The sequence below is a fragment of the Vidua macroura genome, chromosome 12 (assembly GCF_024509145.1).
Source record: "Vidua macroura isolate BioBank_ID:100142 chromosome 12, ASM2450914v1, whole genome shotgun sequence".
NCBI lineage: Eukaryota > Metazoa > Chordata > Aves > Passeriformes > Viduidae > Vidua > Vidua macroura.
The window spans coordinates 19,403,913-19,424,176 of NC_071582.1; the positions used below are offsets into that span (position 1 = coordinate 19,403,913).

A 20,264-nucleotide genomic window follows, 5' to 3' on the forward strand; every position below is an offset into this window, starting at 1 on the left:
GTCCTTGTCCTGGTTAGGGCTTGGTTTCAACAATATGGAAGTTCTTCCAGCTGTTTTTTGGGAGACTTCACATGGATTACACAGAATCAGAGCCCTGCTGAGATACTGAGCTCCTGACTGAACTCTCATAGGGTAACTTCCACGTGGGATCTGTCAGTACCTGGCCCCAGCCCCCTGAACAGAGCCCACTGGGTGTTATGTGATGCTCTCAGGATGGTGGCTGGAGGAGGGTTTGGTTTTGTGTTCAGTCTCAGTGTTTTTGACTCTCTGGGGCCAAGTGATTTAGGGACAGGACTTCCCAGGTGTGCAGGTACTTCCTGCTGCACCTGGGAGCCTGAATACCATTGAAGCAGAGAGCCAGGCTCCTTCTTACTGCTGTCATGGGGCTGCACAGAGGAATGGATGCAGGAATACTGGGAAGAGAGCCAGAACTGGAGAGGCCTCCATTTAAGCATTCCCCCTGAAATCAGTGAGTCTGATTCACAGCAACTGTGATTCTGGCCCATCTCTGGCGTGGCACAGACGTCAGAAGCCTGGGAGCAACGTGTAGGAGGTGTTTATGGAAGGCCTGAGAAGCTTCCCATCTACTGAGCATCTCCCTTCTGCTTGGCTCAGCTCGGTCTGAGCTCAGTGGAAGTGATTTCAGCAGGGGTTTCCTGTTCCCCACAGCAGTGGCAGATAAGCAGCTTCAATGGTCTTGAGGAGCGTGGCACAGGCAAGGATGAAACTGTTTCTCTTACAGATGCAGTGAAATGCAGGGCTCAGAATGAGACCCTTGTTTGGACTGGAGAATCCACAGCATTAACTGGAGTTTTACCAGCATCAAGGGCACCTCTATCGTTTTAGCAGCAAGTAATTAGTCTTGATTTCCTGTGGGGAAGTGGTAGCCATGCTTAACAATTGCTTGTTGATTTATCTTTCCTGGAGGCACAATTAGGACATTGAACCCCTTCTTGTGTCATACATTATGCAGGCGTAGGTTTATACTTCAGCTATTATCTCCCAGTGATTTACTGCCACGGTTTGATTTGAACACTTCTCTTTGTCTAAGTAGGTTGATTCAGTGGAGTTCAATGTCTGGGATATCGGAGGCCCAGCGAGCATGTCTACAGTCAATCAGTGTTTCTTCACAGACAAAGCATTGTACATAGTGGTCTGGAACTTGGCACTGGGGGAAGAAGCTGTGGCAAACTTACAGTTCTGGTTGCTGAACATTGAGGTAAGAAGTCACTGGTGGGCTCTGGGATATCTATTTATCAAGCGGCAGCTCAGCACGCAGATATGTGATATTGCAGATTCTTTTTGCTCTGCTTTTAAAAGCTCCCCAAGCTATGAATTTTGCACAGCATTTGGAATTCATTTTCCATTACGCTGTAGGCGTATCGCTATATTTAATGGTTTAAATTTATCATTTGCTTTGTTCTCCCTCACACACAGCAGAGAACGAAACAAAAGCTGATTTATAAACCCTTGCTAAGTAAGGCTGAACATACTTATTTTGGAATTAGTGTTTGACCACACTGTGCTCCAAGGGGGGTTTGAAGCATTTTCTTCCTTGTGTGGGTTAGACACACATTAGTCTTGAGGTTATATTTTTAACACTTTAGATTCAGGTAAGCTGGAGAGTATTTCCAAAACAGCTCTCATTTAGACTCACAGCTGATTCATTGCTGTGGATTGATTTTTCCAACACCATGTTCATAATTGTCTGTAACTCTTTATTATTTGATAATTGTTTTAACATTAAATGCACAAAAATGGGTGCCTCTCGAAAAGCAAACATCTTGTAATTATCAAAATATTAATGGTCAGCAGGAATGAAAAACCCAAACCAGGTAACAAAGCTGAAAGGAAAATGATTATATTTCAAAAATGTATGATGTGTCCTTAATACATCCCAGCAAGCACATAGTAACATCAGGAAAAATGCAGAGAAATATGATCATGATGGTTAAAAGAAGGGAAAAGTGCACAGGGCTCTATGTAGACATGATGGGGAAAGGAGAAAACCATAAAAGAGTCTTTGTTCATGATCCTTTACAATAGAATTGGGAGAGAACAAGTGAAATTGTAGTTTGAAGCAAACGGTGGGAAGTATCTTAAACACACTGGATGGCTACCCTGTAGAATTTGCTGGAAATAAAGTGTACTGGGGGTACCAGAGATTGGAAAGACAAACTGGTGAATGAAAACTCCATCAATTAATTCTGAGATACTCCCTTGTGCTGAGGAGGTCAGTGAGCTGCAGGCTGCTGGGTACTGGGAGAACACACCAGGGAACATCTTTCCATCCTGCCCTGTGCCTGTGCTCTCCATGAGCCTCCAGCAGCAGCCATGGGGCTGGCTCCATGCTGGGCCAGGGGGCCCTTTGGTGTGGCTTGGTGCAGCCACCACTCCTGGGCTTGTTCAGTGTCACTGGGAGATTTCAGTGGGCATCACAGGAGGGAAATGGATTGCCTGCAAAGAAGGAAATCCTTCTGCCTCTTGAGTATTCTTCTGTGGTCAAAGTCATTTGGATGGGCAAATGATCCCTGCTTAATCCCTGTGCAATCCCATTGTATTTGGCAGCATTTTCCCTGAGATCTGGATACATTCCAGGGTTGTAATACACTCATGGAAGGGTTGGAAGAAACCACAAGATCACTAATCTATTCCTTTGCTCTGATTCAGGATTAAGTAGATTGAGATTTTTCTAGAAGTTTATCTCATCTCTCCATGTATCTCCAGTGAAAAAGTTTGTGTGACTTCTCCGGGTATCCATTCCAGATTAGCCTTTTTCAGGATGTCAGATCTTCTGGCTGCAGGTTAAGTTAGCTTTGTCTGGGCAGACATGGTTCCCTTCATTTCACTGACTCACAGCAACTCCCTTTGTGTTAAACCCTGATGTAAAAACCCAAAGTGACAGTCTCCTGCTCTGCAGTAGCAGCAGATGATTAAGCCATGCTCTGCAGAACTTCTGTAATACCCAGATCACTTGTAGGTGTCAAGCTGCCATGACAGGTTGCCTTTATTTTATAAATACATATATGTATTCCATTTTATTAATATGTGTGACTCCCTCCTGTTAAATATTACACTTTTCACCTGTCCTCACTGATGTAATCTGGATGAGATCACTGCCGGTGTTTTCTCTTGCAGGCCAAGGCTCCAAACTCAGTGGTGTTGGTGGTAGGAACACACCTTGATTTGATTGAAACGAAATTCCGTGTGGAGAGGATAGCAACCCTGAGGGCCTATGTCCTGGCTCTGTGTCGCTCTCCCTCTGGATCCAGAGCAACTGGCTTCCCAGATATCACCTTCAAGCACCTGCAGTGAGTACTTGTGCCTTCGTGAAGTTCAGTCACTCGCTCTTTGTTTTATGACACTTTTAACAATTTTGAGATACTTGATCTCCTTGGCAACGGAACCAATTTAGAGACTCGTCAGCATTGCATTTCATCTATTTTTGACTGAGATAATATATTATAATGGGAGAGAAGGTCAGTGTTGCTCAGGGGGTTGATGATGAGTCTGAGAGCTGGAAGCTCCAAAGTCATGACCTTGACCAGCCTGTTTACTGCTCCCCCTTCACTCAGGTTTCTCCCTGTTTAATGGTGACACATTAGTCACAAGGGGAGAAGGTGCAGATTGACTAATTAATGCTGTGAGAGCGTGACTGTCACAGGGTGGGTGTCAGGGCCTTTGCTGAGGGGAGGCTGTGGGTGGTACCTGACGTGGGAACACGGCTCACGTGGCTGGGCGAGGAGGGGTCAGTCCCCCGAGCCCCTGGCAGTCCAAACCTGTCCCATCCATCTCCAGGTGTCACAACAGAGGGCTGGGGCTGCCTGGGAGGTGGGTGCCACTCAGGCCACACAGTCTGACACTGCTCCAAGAGAATGCCCTTGGGAAGAGGAGGCTGCTCCAGCTTGGAACAGAGCGTGCCTGCGAGCCAGGAGGTGAATGTGGATGCAGCAGGCTGGCACCAGACAACGTGAAAATATCTGCCTGGGGCAAGAGCAGGTGGCAGCTGGCAAGTGAGGAAGGGCACTGTGATGTCCCCAGCACTTCCCATCTGCTGCCTGGCAAAGGCATCAGCCGACCTCCCACACACTGCTCTGCAGGCACTGTCAGGCATCCCAGGCTGTGTCAGACATCCCAGCCAGCTCTTCTCCATTAGAAGAAGCACCAGGGACCCACTGTGAGGCTCAAAGACTCACCATGAAAAGGAGAAAATTTGTTTGTGTCACCTCAAGCCTCTTTGGCCATCACCTCAGAGCATCACAACACAATCTCGATCATTCTTTCTCAAGGGGATTTTCTTTCACCCTGACAGGCATCCTGAACATTTCTCTTCACCTTCCTTTCCCCTTGCATTTTTTCCCAGCCTGATTTCATGCCTCCTTCCTCCTGTGCCTCTCCACATCCCATCATCCACCTGGAATGAGCATGGTATTAAGCTCTGGGGCTGGAGGAGTGAAATCCTTGTGTGGGTGACCCCGGGTGCTTCTGTCAGTGGTCAGGGTCATCCTGCATCCCAGTGAGCTGCACACTTCCCAGTGCCATGCAGGGCTGAGGTTTAAGATACAGCATATTTTCATTAGAGAGGGGTTTACTGTCTGCCATGAGAATGTGTGTAGGATAAGTTAGAAAGACCCTTTGTTGGGGAAAGTGGAACAGAACTGTTCTTATCCAGCCCACAAAAAGATTAAAACTAGTAGGAGTTGAAGAGAGCAGGTTTTTAGCTGTTGAAGAGATAATGAAGGCCAGCTTTTAGGATCTAAGCATCAATTCCCAGATTGCAGGATCCAGCTGATCAAGGACCGGAATGAGGGTGGAAAAGGTGTCTGGTAGTCATCATCCTGCCTCTTTGATCTGGGGCAGGGAGGACTGGACTTGTCTCCAGAGGCTGCTGGGGCACATAGTTTTCCTCCTCCCCACAGCCCCTTCCAGGATGTGTGTGGCTCAGGAGGGACAGAGGGGGATGATTTTGGTCAGGCTGCCAGGGATGTCCCCAGACATCCCAGTGCACAGGGGACAGCAGTGCAGGGAGTGAAGCAGGCAGAGCAGAGGCTGGGCTAATAAAGATGTGGCCTGATATATCTTTTCCAGGCAACTCCATGTGTTTTCTCTAAAGTATTCTAAAAATACTTACTGACAGCCTTCCTCCCATTCAGCTGACACAGGAAATTTAAAGTCATTGATAAGAGAAAGTGAGCCTGGAAAGGAAGCCAGTGTGCTGATAAGGATTGATAACCTTCCCCCATGCATGACTTTTGCAGTGAGCTCTCGTGTAAGACTCTGGAAGGCCTCGAGGGACTGCGGCAGCTGATTTTTCACGTCACCTGCAACATGAAGGATGTCGGCAGCTCAATTTGCTCCCAGAAACTTGCAGGGAGATTGGTGAGAACTGGGCTGTCTTGGTGATCCTTACCAAAGCAGGGCTTTTGGGAGGCTTGGGAGGTGACCTTTAGGAGTTATTGATGGAGTAAGGGGTTGATGCAGGAGCCATGTGAATATTTAAGATGGCAATCTGGCTCTGGGAGAAGACAGCACTAAAAGATCCCTGTGAAAGGAAGAGGGCAGCCAGTTCATGCCTTACTGGCTGATCCTGATCCTGCTGGTTTTCTCACATGGCTTGCAGATACCACGGAGTTACCTCAGCCTCCAAGAAGCTGTCCTTGCAGAACAGCATAGAAGAAGTCAAAATGATGATGTGCAATATTTAACAGACAGACAAATAGAGCTGATGATCGAGCAAACACCTGGAAATGATATCAAAGACTATGAAGACTTGCAAACTGGTAGGTCAGAGCAGACCAGTAGTTTCTTGGAAATTAATATGTATGTCCAATTGAAATACTCCACAAATAGTAAATATAAATTTTACCAGTGTAGAGGTGACTTTGCAAATTGGTAAGATATAAAATTAGTAGTGGGACTCTGGGGACAGGACTGGAAAGTTTCTAAGGTTGTCTGAGGTTACTGATTTTTTTTTTTTTTTAACAAGCTGTGTCTCATTTCTAGTCTGTGTAGAGTGAGGGTTGCCATAGTTTCAAGTCTGGTTTCTCTGTATGACCCCAAATTTGTGATCTTTATGGAGGCCTTGCTCTGCAGGAGGCAGGGAGAGCCTTTCCCTGTGAGGATGGCAGGAGGAGGGTGAAGGGGAGGTGTCATGGGAACAGAAATACTGGCTGTGAAGAAGTGAGATGTGGGTTTTACAAGTGGAGTGTCAGATAGCAGCACTCCTCAGATAGATGTTACTCCCTTGGCTTGGCTGGGTGCTGGCTGTATCTGGAACGTATAAAACTGCACAAACTGCCTCATAGTCTTACTCTCCTGCACTTCTGTGGTTTCCTAATGGTGGTCTATTGCTAATCCCCAATTCTTTACTTTTTTGCAGCCATTAATTTTCTCATAGAAACAGGGACACTGCTGCACTTCCCAGACACGAGCCACGGCCTGAGGAACCTCTACTTCCTTGACCCTGTCTGGCTCTCAGAATGTCTACAGAGGATTTTCAACATCAAGAGCTCCAAGTCTGTAGCTAAGAATGGAGTAATCAGAGCAGAGGACCTCAGGATGCTGCTGGTTGGGACGGGTTTCACCGAGCAGACCGAAGAGCAGTACTTCCAGTTCTTGGCCAAGTTTGAGATCGCCCTGCCTGTGGCCAATAACAGGTATGTTGATAATGAGAGAGGATTAGTCAGGCTGGAGAAAAATGGCCATTTAGTCAGTGGATATTAACAGGCTTTGCCACTCTTAAGTGGTTGTCTTGACAGGGTTCTTGTGCTGAGAAAATATCTGAGGGCATTCAGCAGTGTCATGGAAGGCACCCATCCATTTGGACTGTATTTCCTGAACTGAGCATCCTCTGGGCCAAACCAGCCTGTATGAAAGCTTTCCCAGAGCAGTCTTTGTCCACTGGGTGCATTGAGGCTGTGACAGGCTCAGCCACCAGCCCGGAGGGGCAGTGACACCACCAGGGATGTGGCCACGAGCAGGTGGAAGCTGTAGGAGCTCAGCTGGCGCAGCTGCAGCCGGGAGAGGATGTGAGGCCACGGCTGCCAGGCCTGAAATATAGATGGGCTGTAGTCATCTGTTTCCAGTGAAGGATCCTCACTTCAGTGTGGCAGAAAATTTTGAGTAATCGATACTTGTGTCAGTCCTGAAAGCAGCAGCATTTTATTCCTGGTGAAATCGGGAAAGCGTAGCTGCAGCAGCAATGTGATTTACTTGATTTTTAACCTCAATAGGTGTTGATCAATAGTTTTCCTAGAAATGGTCTAAGAAACCTCATTCTCTTTAAATGTTAATGAGTCCTCCTCCCCTCTGCCCCCCAGTCCCTTTTCCTCTGGGCAGAGTTCCCTGCAATTTTTCTCTCTCCCATCTGCTTGGCGACAGCCCTGTTGTTGGGCTAGCGGTGAGACCAGAGCTGTGTTGCACTTTTGATGTGGCATTTGCATTTCACTTCCTTGCCCTTGCAGGACAGCGCGGCTGCATCGCCCTGAGCCTCTGGGGAGCTCTGAATGCCAGCACAAGTGCAGCATTCTCTGTGCTGTCATTATGTCTGTCACTTATCCAGTCCCGGATGCCAACAAATTTTCTCAGGCTTAACACAGATAAAGCAGCAATGTTTCTGCTCAGTCCAAAATGCCTTTTGGACTCCTTGTCACTATCTGCCATTTTTCACCAGGGCAATTACATTGTCTGTGCCTCGGGAGCAAGGAAACTGCTTTTTCATAGCCTGCCCAATGTTTTTCTGAGCGATCCAAGCCACATTAGCAGAATATTCTTCCCACTGACGGGCTGTAGCTGTAGCAGGTTGGATTAATTTAATGTACTAGCCAGACACAGAGCAGTTATTTGTTACTGTGCTGCTGCAATTATTGTCTAGATTGCCAGATAGAGTTTCTGTGCAGTCAGTGGAGAAAGCAGCTGCCAGTTTCTGTTCTGAAAGGGTGGATGGGGGCATGTTTCACATATTTTCAAAATTTGCATTGGCTGTTGTTCAAGAGCGTCGAATCACCATCTGTGTTATAATCCACTAGATAGTTGTGGCCCAGAAGGGCCTCACTGGCCCTTCTTACACTCCTAGACCTTTTCTTGGATGTGCTGGGGAAAATTTATTTGCTGTCTGATGATGCATCCACTACTTTTATAGAGCGAGAAGTTTTTAGTTTGTTGCACTCTACTTTTCTGCCTAAGGTGCATGTAACTTAGCTGTGTTCTGCTTCTTAAAATACGCTTAAAAGCGTGACCATTCTTACTGGAGTTTATAATTGAAACTTTTGCCAGTTTTACATTCCAAAGATGTTTCATGGAACAGATAATTTGATCATGTAATATGTCATCACGTGTGACATATGGAGAGAGCTGTTGTCTAATGATGGCTGTTTTTTCTGAGCTGATATTTCAGATTTTACAGAATCCTGCAGCTGCTAGAGAGAAAACATGAGAGGCTTTAAAGCAGTGGATTCTGACCCAGCATTAGTTCTGGTTGTTGTCTAGTCCCTGCCAGTGTTATTTTGGTCAGGTCTCTTGGCCACGTGCCTTGTTGCTGTCGTTGTGCCCGTCAACCATGAGCCCCAGATGCCAACTCATTTTCTCAGGCTCAGCACTGATAAAACAGCAGTGTGTCTGCTTATAAGCAAATAACATTTTAGATTGTACAGGCATCCTGGGATGTGTTCGGTACAGAAGAGTATCACTGACAGGAGATTTACTGGCAAGTATTGAAAGCCACAAGCTCATGGTTTTCAAAACAGTTGCAGTGTTCCAGGACGTTTAACTTCCCAAATATGAAAGATCAGGACAAATGAATATTCTGGGATTACTGGGAGATCTGAAAATAATTTGAAAACGTTGTGGTCCCCTATACCAGCATAACTCTGTTATTGCTGACTGGTCAGGCACAGATAACATCGTCTCCTTCACACTTGGGCAAAGTACCTAATAATCTAATTGCAGAGGAATCTGAGCTAGACAAGTGATTTCTCTGCTGGCAACAGCCTGGCAAAGTGAGCTCTTGCTCTAGGGGTTTGTCAGGGATGTGACAGGGATCCATCAGCTGCAGGATGGAGCTCTGTCATGCTGACCCATGAGGTGCTCTCTTTCCGGGGCTGGGTTGAGGCAAAGCAGCCCAGTCCCTGCAGCCTGGAACTCCTTTCTTCCACTTCTGGGCTTACAAAACCTGAGCTGGTGGAGCTCAGGTTTTGCACTGATCGCCTGTTCCACAGCTCTTAATTCCCTGCTTACTACCAGGGCAGAATAGTACCAAAAAAATGAGTCCCGCCATCACAGCTGTTCTAATGACTCTTATATTTTAATGCATTTAATTTGTGAGTACACAAATGCTCATTACATCAATTTTAGCCCTTTCCAATAGCCCTGGCTGAATTATGTAATGTCTGTTTTGCCTCTGCTTGCTTTCATAGTGTAAATTAATTTCTCCATGTATTGCTGCAGCATTTTAGTCTAAAAGCGTTTTTATATGCAGTAGGCTGTGCCATTAAAAATCTCTTTGGAGACTGAATCGCCCTATTATCTGGTAACAATGTACTCACTGTTAAAAGCTGTAGCTAAAATCTGAGCTGTTGAACTTGATGTGTTTCAGCTACCTCCTCCCACATCTGCTTCCTACCAAGCCGGCGTTAGATATCCACGGGCTCTGCCACCAGACCGCAAACACGGTCCAGAGGGTCTTCAAGATGAGTTTTGTCCCCGTTGGCTTTTGGCAAAGGTTCATAGCCCGGATGTTAATTAGCCTGGCAGAGATGGACCTCCAGGTAGGTTACTGTGTCTGTCTGCAAACAAAAGCAGACAGCTGAAGGGGTTCAGTGTAAGTGGGATGTCTCTTCACATCCCGCTCGCTTCTGACACAGACTTCAGTAACATTATCTGAGTAAAAAGGGAGAGAAGAAGCTCTGCACTGTAAGTCTGATTCTGTTTTTGCAGTAGGTGTCATTGAGAACGACAAATTGGCACTGGGGGAGAAAACTTGAGTTCTCCACAGCTTCTTTATAACGTGATCCCCTGGAAGGTCTCAGTTCCTCCGGCATCTTCCAATTACAAGTAATTGGAGTTCTGCCTGTGGCTCTTGTCCATGACCATTCCACCAGGCCAGACTCCCTCACGGCTTTGCCAGAGGAGATCTGGAATAGCTCCAGCAAAGCCAAATATCTGAATCTCTATGGGTTTAAATGGGAAGAAAATTACAGGACTGTTGCCTTAATGAGGCACCCCATTAGTGCAAGTGCAATGAGTGACATTAAAGTAGTGTTTGCAAGGTTCTGAGAGCCCAGTGAATTTTGATGTTGTTGCAGATGTGTTTGCAGCAGTTTCTATATGAAACTGTAATAAATATCTGCAAAATATTTATAGTACTGCTCTGGTATCTTCTTAGCAGCTCTCTATTAAACTGTGGTCTGTCAGTGATGTGCAGAACATGGAAAACATGATACCTGTTTTGGGAAGGTCCTCTGTGTTCCAGGCTTCTCAAGCCATTTAATAACTTTACCTCTTTTAACGGGCTGTCTTGGCAACCCCTTGCTTACATCCTCCTGGGCACTACATAATCCTAGAGCACCTTTCCTAGGGGCTTCAACCAGTCCTCATGAAGGGAGTGGAAAGGATGCCAGGCGTCAGACCTGTCTGCAGGCAAATAAATGTTGGAGCAGTGAGTACAGTGGAGTCCTGCAGATTAACTTCTTGGTTTTAAAACAGAAATACATTTTGCTGGTTTGAAGTGTCTTGGAGAAGAGCCATCTTCCTCCCACTAAAACAGGTGGAAAAGTTAACTCTCTGCATTGAGGACAGACTTCATCATTCACTAGAACATTTAGTGCTTTAGGTTTATAAGACTTTCGTGAATGCAGAATAAATACAGTAAATGTCACAGTTATAGAATTAGCTTTGTGCACTGATATGAAATTGTTCTTTCTTGAGTGGCATGAAAAAGATTTCCACTGTGGAAAAATCAATTTTACCGCATGTATTTCCATTCCATCGCAAAATTTTATATGAGCACAAGTCACTTTTACTGGAAAAGGTACAACAGCACCTGTGAAAGCCAAAAAAAAAAAAAAAAAACACTTTCTTGCCTGATTAAAACATCCTTATGAGAAACTTCAGCACAATTTTCATGCTTTTCTGCTTGTTTCAGCTCTTTGAAAACAAGAAGAACACTAAGACAAGAAACAAAAAGGTGACCATCTACAGCTTCACAGGCACCCAAAGGAACCGCTGCAGCACGTTCCGAGTCAAAAGGACTCACACTGTTTACTGGCAGGAAGGTCTGTTCGTTACCTTTGATGGAGGCTATCTTAGGTAATTTGTGTTCATAATGCAGCATGTGTGACAGGGGACTAATAGAGTGTATGAGACACATCAGCTGAATGGAGATGAATGGGCCTGACCCAGGCTGTGTGCTCACTCATCAGGAGAAGAGGAGGCTCTTCTAATGGACATAACTCATCTGGTAACAAATGCTGACAGAAATGACACATAACTGATTATTTGGCAGGTCTGAATGTATCAACCTTATCTGTTGTTGCAGCCACAAACTGGAAGAGGCCTGAGAACAGAAAGTGAAATTCAGAGTAGGGCTCTGGCAGCTTAAAATTGTGCATTTTCACATGCAAAGATTTCCTTACCTCAATGAGTTTTCCACTGAATCCTAAAACTTCACCACTGCGTGGCAGTAATCCAGGTCAATGGAGGTGCTTCTGTGCAGCAGGGATTGTGGACAAGTGCCTCAACCTGGCCAAGGCAGAATGTCTGCTGGCTGCAAGCCTGGGGAAAACCTCCTGTCCATGTTGTTTCACAAATGCAGACATTTAAGACGTTTGCTCCTTCAGTTCCTGGCAAGACAGGGAGGAACCATTGGTGCTGTTGCATGGTTGGAGGCCAGAAGGAAACAGTGACCTTCCCAAGTTTCCAAGCTCAGTAGAGATTTGAACCCAGATGCTGCAAACCACAGGCTGTAATCCTGAATTCTGGACTGTGGTAGTGGTCATGCTGTTAGCTCCCTATGTATTTCAGGGAGTTGCACTTCCATGGGAATTGTGCAAAAATTATGTTCATAAACTTTTCCTAATGGTTTCTGGAAATACCATTATTACTCCACTGGAATTTTATTACTGATTTTACAGCTCCCAACCTTCCATCATTCTGTATAGGGCATTTCTGTCAAAACTCTGTCATACTCAGCTTGCTTAGGCCACAGTTTTCCCTAGGCCTGACCTTCTATAGCAGTCACCTTTTGTGAGGAACTGGCATTTCTTTGCAAGAATTCTCTTCTGAAAGTCATTTTCAGAACAGACTGAGTTGAAAATCACCCTCAAAGCTAGATTGCTTTGTGTTTTGATGACTCATGAACTGTGTCTTATTATGTAACTCAGGTTTCTTGCCAGAAAGAAAGTTTGTTGACACTGATACTTCAGAAAAGCTTCACAGGTCTGTCTTCTGGCTTTCTCACACAGCGTCGAGTCTTCTGATGTGAACTGGAAAAAGAAAAAAAGTGGTGGAATTAAAATAATTTCCCAGTCAGAAGCAAGAGACTTTTCAGCCATGGCATTCATCACGGATCATGTCAACTCTTTGATAGACCAGTGGTTCCCTGGTAAGAGAACAACTGTAATTTTCTGTGCAGTGTTACATCTTTTCAACAGAGGGTTGACAGAGCTCTCCAGGTGCACAGTACTGTGTGTTAATTGAAGACCCCTCAGGCTCTGACAGTCTCAAGCCAATAACATTTGATAAAAGCTAATAAACCTGCAGACAGATCAAGATTAGTTGCCAACACCCTTTGGTCTAGACATTGTGTCTTCCAGTCTGTCTGTCACAGCAGCACAGGTGAAACATTGCAGTTCAAACAGGACCTGCAGGAGTTCAAGAGATTCATCCAGTGCTCGTAGCAGGGCTAGGGTTTGGCCTAAACTGCTTGGTGCTGTCCCTTGAACTCATTTTGGCATCAGCTGGGATAAGGATTTGCCCATCATTTCTAACTTTCTATGAGTTACAAAATTCTGATGTGAGAGGCTTGAGTGAATATGGTACCAAGGACTCCATGCCAAGGTAACTTCCTTGACTCCTGCAGCTGCTTTTCCTGTGCTCAGCACAGATCCTGCTGTTACCCAGCAGGTTCTTTGCAGCCCCAATACACTTTGTTTGAAACCAAAACAAAATCTGAAGTGCTCTTTGTCGTCCTACCCTGGTCTGGAAAGCAGTGCCAAAGTCTCTTAATTGGAGGCTCTGTGGAGGAAACAGTGGTGCACTCTCACATACTCACGTTCTACGTGTTCTGAAGATAAAAGAACATTTTATTTGCCTTTGGATTAAAATAATGCTAAAGTTAATCAGTGAAGCTTGAGAAGAGCCACGACTTCAAAGGCTGCAGCCTGTGTTCACCCTGACTAATTGTGGGCATTTAACAGAGCCTGTCACCACAAAATCTCTCTGTAGTTATGGGAAAGGTGTGAACCTCCCAAAGGCTTAGTCGTGGTAGAACCCACATTTCTGCTGGAGGGGCTGAACACCTTGAGGCGCCCATGAGGGAGCCCACAGGACCTGTGTTCCCAGCCTGGGTGCTGCAGGTGAGTGCTGAGCCTGAGCTCAGTGTGCTGTGCCTGCCAGCCTACTCCCAACCCCATTTCCACCTCAAGCCATCTGGCAGTTTGCAGTCTGGGCAGAGACAGAGACACCCAGCAAGCAGAAGGGTCTCTCCAATGCTTTATTCACATACTTCTAATTTCTGCTGGTCCTGAGAACATCTGCCTCACAAGCCTGTGCATTACCTGTGACCAGAGCAGGGTGAGTGTTGGGTTATGTCCACAGCCCTGTCTCCCCAGCACTGTCCTGTCTACTTTGCAAAGCTATTTTCTGTTCCAGTCAGTACCTGCAGCACACTGCTGCTGTGTGAGCGTGACCATTTCCAGCTGGCAGATCCAGGTCATGCTGCGGACACTGGAATGCACTCGGAGCTGTTGTTCCTTCTCAGCTGGCGTGGATGACGTTGTTTCCTGTTTGTTTGCTCTCTCTGAAGCCCTCACAGCCACGGAGAGCGATGGCACGTTGCTGATGGAGCAGTATGTGCCCTGCCACATCTGTGCAGCTGCCAGGCCGGAGCAGCGCGAGGGCGGCGAGAGGGCGGAGGACGCGCAGTACTTCAACATGGAGGATTGTGTCCTGACTGCCATCGAGCTGGACTATATCACGTGTCCTAACCATCCTGACATCCCTGTGTCGCTCCAAGAGCTGGTCCCAGAGCTTTTCATGACTGATTTTCCTGCCAGGTAATGTGTGATTGCCTTTGGTTGAGTTTCAGCGTACCTGTGTGTTTTGGTTGGGCCCTTTTCCCGAGTCGCCTCTGCTAGAGGGACGTGCTGACCACAGGAAACAAATCCATCTGCTCTCAATCCGTGCTCTGGCAGCTCATCCTGGTGTTCAGCAACTTGCTTAGACAATATCTGTGTGCTGACCGAGTCATCACACCAGGGGTCCTTTGAGATCACCGTGGTGCAATGTGAAAGTCCCTTTTTAAAGCCACAGCTGTCCTGCATTGCCCAGAACTCTGGCCAGAACTTTCTGTAGTTGGAGCCTTTCTGGGATCCCACAAAAGGAGATTTTAATGTGGTGAAACAAAAAGGAAGTGCTGCTGCCTCACAAAATTGGCACTGAAATGGCCTTAATTTTGTAGGGGCCTGTAGGTGAGTGAGTTTATGGACACCACAGGGGGACTCACACTGAGCTGGGGCTCCTGCTCGGCTGAGGACTGCTGGATATGTCGGGTGTGTGGCAGCCCTGAACAGCTGAAGGAGCTCTTCCCTACCCACTGCAGCACTGCCAAATCTTTAAGCTGCTTAACTGCATTCCCAGATGGGCTCAGTCTTACTTACATCACTACTTGATGTGCAGAGCAGGAGACCTGAGAGCAGGCAGGACAGGAGAGCAATGTCCCCTTTGGCTCCTGCTCTCTCAGACCTCTGGGTGCCCAATGCAGAATCACAGGACCTCTAGACCAGGTCTTGTTGGCTGCTGTCAGAGCTCTCTGTGCTCTCACTGGCCCCTGTTGCTTTGTTGGGGTCATTTTTCTGGGCAAACACCCATCAGCTCATCACACCAGCCCTCCTCACACTGTTATCTCCTGCAGATTTATTTGGCAGGTGCGAGGCGAGTGGAGATGTTTGAAGTGTGAACAGCTGTAAAAGTAGTCTCTGGGAGAGTGGGAAAATGATGAATTGCAGCCTGGGAACACTAAGCTGATTTGAATAATCAGGTTTCAGAGTGTGGGGCTGTTCATAAACATCCTGTCCTGCCTCAGTGGAAAAAAGAGGAACAGGAGGTAAATGAAGCAAAAAAAAAAAAAAAAAAAAAATCATTAATACAGATAAATAGTACAAGTATCAGTACCTGTGTCATCTGCTTGGAAAAGAAGCTTATGTGCTTTCCAGATCTGTTTGATTCTTGTGGGTTAAATTAGTAAAAAGCTTCTTTGTGCTTCTTTGCTCAAATTACTTTTTTCTGTGAGAAATCTGTCATACAACGTGAGCCAGCATGGAGTTGCACTGAGATGACCAAGGTAGTTCAGGTGATCCAGTCCTCTTGGTAGATAAGGCAAGATCCTATTAGGCATTTGTGAAAATGGAAATCATGTTAAAAACATTAATTTACCACGTCTTTGAAACTTTAATTAAAAACCCCCAATTTCTGTTTGGCAGACTGTTCCTGGAAAATAGCAAACTGGAATGCAGTGAAAATGAAAACAACGTTCTTGGCCAGGGTGGAAGTGGAACTGTTATATATCGGGCACGATACCAAGGAAAACCAGTGGCTGTGAAGAGATTTCAGATTAAAAAATGCAAGGGTTCTCCCACTTCAGCTGCAGGTACAGTGCACAGATTTGGTGTCGGGAATCTGTGAATCTGCAGTCTGGGATCCCAAGCTAAGACCAAAGAGTCTGCAAAGTGCTGACAGCACCTGATTAAACATGGAAATAGATAGCAAAACTGATGGGTTTCAGTGGAGGAGGAGGATGCATCTGAGAGTTCTTCATGGGCATTTGTAGTGATGAAGGTCACTGGCACTGCAGGAGGCTTCTCTCCTGCAGATCAGAGGTTGGATTTACAGGGTGCCAAGAGAGAGCCCTTGATTGGGAAGGGGGGTGAGATTTTAACTCTTGTTCCCATGCTATTTGGCCATGAGAAGTGTGGGTTTGCTTGGGTTTGCACTGAGGACTTGGGAGTCTTCACCTCTGAATTAGTGTTTTACCCTCTCTGTGCCAGCAGCTGGAGAAAGCAAACTGGGAATCCTTCTGAGCCCACCAGCTTCTCCAGGCAGGGATGGGCTCTCTTGTGGAGCCCAGCTTTGCAACAGAGCCTCAGTCCATGCACAGAGGAAAGGGGAAAGTGCCTCACATTCCTCATTTTTGTCAGGGGAGCATGTGGTGAATCCCTGAGCTGTGGGGGAGGCCAGCTGCTGTCCCAGTGACAAATCACCTTCGGGAAGAGCTGACCTACCTGAGCAGCCTGTGGTGTGCTGTGGCAGCAGAACCATTACTGTGATAAGTGTCTCTTCTGGCAGGGAAGCTGGGAAACTGTAGGGAAGAGCCCTTCCAGCACAGGGTCTGCAGTGGGCCATCTACACAGATTCCCTGCTGGGAGCACGGGTTTTCCAAAGTCGTCCAGGTGATATGTGAGAACAGCATGTGCCAGACACACCTGAGCCTGGTGTTTAAGGACCAAGGGAGCTCTTGCTTCCTGAGGCACCAGACAGATCCTGCTTATAGCCAGTGTCTCTGAGTGGCTCATGCATCAGCATAAGGATTCAACTTAAAGCCTTGCTGTCGACATAATCCCGCCAGCTGCCTTCCTCCTGCAGCCCTCGCTCAGTGATCACCTCCCAAAGAGTTTGTGACTCGATTCCTGAGCTGGGCAATGACAAGGGGGGGGTCGTGTGTCTTGCCAGATACCATGCTGAAGCACCTGCGGGCCATGGATGCCATGAAGAACTTCTCAGAGTTCCGTCAGGAAGCCAGCATGCTGCACTCCCTGCAGCACCCCTGCATCGTGTCCCTCATCGGCATCAGCATCCACCCGCTCTGCTTCGCCCTGGAGCTGGCCCCGCTGGGCAGCCTCACCACTGTCCTGGCTGAGAACTCCAAAGGTAAAGCCAGGCTCTGCTCCCACCCCTCTCCCACTGACACATGGGCAGTGGTGTTTAAATTACTGCTTAATTTGCTGCAGGGGATATTTTTTTTTCCAGACTAAGGGAAGTGGGAGGGATGGAATTGTTCTTATATTGTGCTTTTGGGAACCTAGTAAAAATTGATGCTTGGGATTCTCAAAACTACTTTGGAGACCTGGATTTTTAATTTCTCTGCAAATTATTATGGAGTGCATCTCTCTTCAGTGCTGCATGGATGGTGCTGTGGTTTTCCCCCTGCAGATGGGTGTCTGGTACTCTAAATTATCTCATAATTATCTGTATTGCTGTCATTGTCAAATGAACAACACCAGTTCCAAGATAAGTTGAGGCCATCTGACCCTCTTGGCACCTTGGCTTCATGTCAACTTTCAGTCAAACACTAATTTTCACCAGAAGATTTAGTGGCCTAGTAGTGAAAGGGTTTAAAAAAAGAATTTAATAGGACTGTCAGACACGTACAGTAACATAAACAGTGTCATTTCAAATGGTGCCATTGAGTGATGTTTCAAAAGGTTGTCAGTTTTTGCTCTGGAGTTAAAAAGAGAAGGAGAGAGGGGGAAGAAGAAGCAGTTATGGCAATTACAGGAGCTGGAGACAGGCTGTTCCTTTGTGCCAGGGTCCTCCTTTGTGCCGCTGGGACACATGCTGACACACAAAGTAGCCTACCAGATCGCCACAGGCCTGGCCTACCTGCACAAGAAGAACATCATCTTCTGCGACCTCAAGTCGGACAATATCTTGGTGTGGTCCCTGGACGTCAGGGAGCACATCAACATCAAGCTCTCCGACTACGGCATCTCGCGGCAGTCGTTCCACGAGGGCGCGCTGGGCGTGGAGGGCACGCCGGGCTACCAGGCCCCCGAGATCCGGCCCCGCATCGTCTACGACGAGAAGGTGACTGAGGGGAGGCTGTGGGGCAGCCCTGCGGTGGCAGTGTGGGGCTGGCACCATCTCACGGCTCAATTCCCTTCTCCGCGCGTGGGGGCTGGCGCTGGCTTTCCCACTGTGGCCTGCCTTGCTCTCCTCTCCACCCACCGACAGAGCCTTGCCCTGATTTTCCCTCTGTTTCTGGCTCTAGGTGGACATGTTCTCCTATGGGATGGTCCTGTACGAGCTGCTGTCGGGACAGCGGCCTGTGCTGGGACACCACCAGCTCCAGATTGCAAAGAAACTGTCCAAAGGGATCCGTCCTGTCCTCGGGCAGCCCGAGGAGGTGCAGCTCTACAGGATGCAAGCACTCATGATGGAGTGTTGGGACACTAAGCCAGAGAAGGTACAAGGCCACCCTCCTGAGCCGTGTTCTCTGAGCTGGCTGCCCCTCTTCGTGCAGGAGGGCTGAGCTTGCTCCTGGTGCAGCACAACAGCTCCATTGCCCATTTAGCCCTCCTGCTGATTTGGCCCAGAATTTCTGTTGACTTAAATGAGAGTTTTATGAATGAAATGATGACAGATTTGTGGCCTTAGATGTCTGTGGTGGCTTGAAGGTCCCTTGATGTCTGCTGCTGATTTCACCAGGGCAAGACATTACCCATAATTTCTAGAAACAGCTCCAGTGTCACACTGTGAGTGCAACTACAAAGACTTCAAAATCCCAAAGATTATAAAAGGAGGTATGAGGAAGAAAATGCTTCAAAGTGCAAGAAAAGGATTATGCTGCATTACATTCTTCATTAATTTCAGTTGGTGTTTTAGAGCTGCTGTCCTTCAAACAAAGGTCAGCCTGATTCTCAAACATCTACATACTATCATGCAATGGGTCAGCTTCCAAAATTCGTAAGCCTGAGGAAATGAATCAGTAAAATGTGTAAGAGAATGACAGACCAAGCTTTAATAAATAATCATAGAATCAGACTGGGTTGGAAGGAACCTTAAAGATAATCCAGGGACACCTGGCCTGTGCTTGTGCTTAGGATTGCCCTGATCCAGGTGCAGGACCTTGTGCTTGGCCTTGTTGAACCTCCTGTTTATTACGGTTCTCCTGTTTCATCTTGTGTGATGTGTCTTTCTCTTTTCCTTCCCCCTCAGCGTCCCCTGGCCATCTCTGTGGTGGGGCAGATGAAAGATCCAACCTTTGCAACGTTTATGTACCTGCTGCCCTGTGGGAAGCAGTCTTCCTTCTTCTGCTCCCCAGGGCAGGAGTACACGGTGGTGTTCTGGGATGGGAAGGAGGACACCAGGTGAGACAGTGCACATTACCAATTCCTTTTTTTTCTTTTTCCTTGTTAAGTGAAAAATCCTTCAGCATCTTCACTTCTGCCTTTGGGAGGGAGGTAAAGAAGGTGAAAGTGAACTTGGATGAACGCCAAGAATACAGTGAACACTGTTTTCCCAAACTCTTTTAATTGGGAACAGTGGTTGCTTTATAAAGGATATTTAATGAGCTTAACTCTGCTTCAGTTAATATGGCAAGAAGATTAGGGCAGTGTAATGATTCACACACACAGGATGAAGCATTTGCACATGAGAACAGACGTGTTCTGCCTTTCCTAATGAGGCCATTTAACACTAAACCTTTCCTAATTGAGGCTGCAGTTCCATCTCTCTTCTGCAAAGCAATTAAGCACATGCTTAAATCCTATTGCAATCATCGGGAGTTAACCACATGCCTGGAGCTGTGTGTGCATCCAAGTGTGCACTGCCAGTAAAATGTGTTCTGGACTGAAGGCATGTGCTTAAAATGTTATTAAATTGTGGCTGAGGTGATGGCATTTTGCTCAGTCACATGTGACCTGCAGCTGATTAGGTTCATTTTTATGGATGCTGCTGATTTTTATAGCCTCAGTCTTATTTGGGAACATTCACAAACTGATCTGAATTTTATATTAATGTGTTCATTATTTGTAGCCATTAAGCTAAGGGGAAAGGCACACGATTTATTGCTCAGCTATTTGCTTTGCCATTTGTGGTCCTTGGTCAGTTGTTCAGTGCAGGCAGTGTAACTTTTCCTGCTGAACTGGTGAAGCACATGGCACTCCCAGATGTATTTTGAATACATGGATGTTGTCCAAATATTCACAGCAATATATCTCAGTGAATCTGCTTCCTGACTGGACAATCCACTTGCTGGAGACTGCTGAATAACA

The 20,264-nt window shown here is 46.7% G+C and overlaps 1 protein-coding gene across 1 annotated transcript in view; it reads left to right on the forward strand.

The window, feature by feature from the left end:
* The window catches only part of LRRK1 (leucine rich repeat kinase 1), a 70,346-nt gene that overhangs the window by 38,141 nt on the left and 11,941 nt on the right, over window positions 1-20,264 (forward strand). Inside the window, exons 15-28 of the mRNA XM_053988501.1 lie at window positions 1,055-1,219; window positions 3,139-3,311; window positions 5,259-5,379; window positions 5,621-5,780; window positions 6,380-6,656; window positions 9,593-9,764; window positions 11,141-11,304; window positions 12,459-12,598; window positions 14,021-14,270; window positions 15,696-15,862; window positions 16,942-17,139; window positions 17,798-18,075; window positions 18,260-18,454; window positions 19,207-19,358. Of these exons, the coding sequence (XP_053844476.1) occupies window positions 1,055-1,219; window positions 3,139-3,311; window positions 5,259-5,379; window positions 5,621-5,780; window positions 6,380-6,656; window positions 9,593-9,764; window positions 11,141-11,304; window positions 12,459-12,598; window positions 14,021-14,270; window positions 15,696-15,862; window positions 16,942-17,139; window positions 17,798-18,075; window positions 18,260-18,454; window positions 19,207-19,358 (2,612 nt within the window). The remainder of the gene's footprint in view (window positions 1-1,054; window positions 1,220-3,138; window positions 3,312-5,258; window positions 5,380-5,620; window positions 5,781-6,379; window positions 6,657-9,592; window positions 9,765-11,140; window positions 11,305-12,458; window positions 12,599-14,020; window positions 14,271-15,695; window positions 15,863-16,941; window positions 17,140-17,797; window positions 18,076-18,259; window positions 18,455-19,206; window positions 19,359-20,264) is intronic.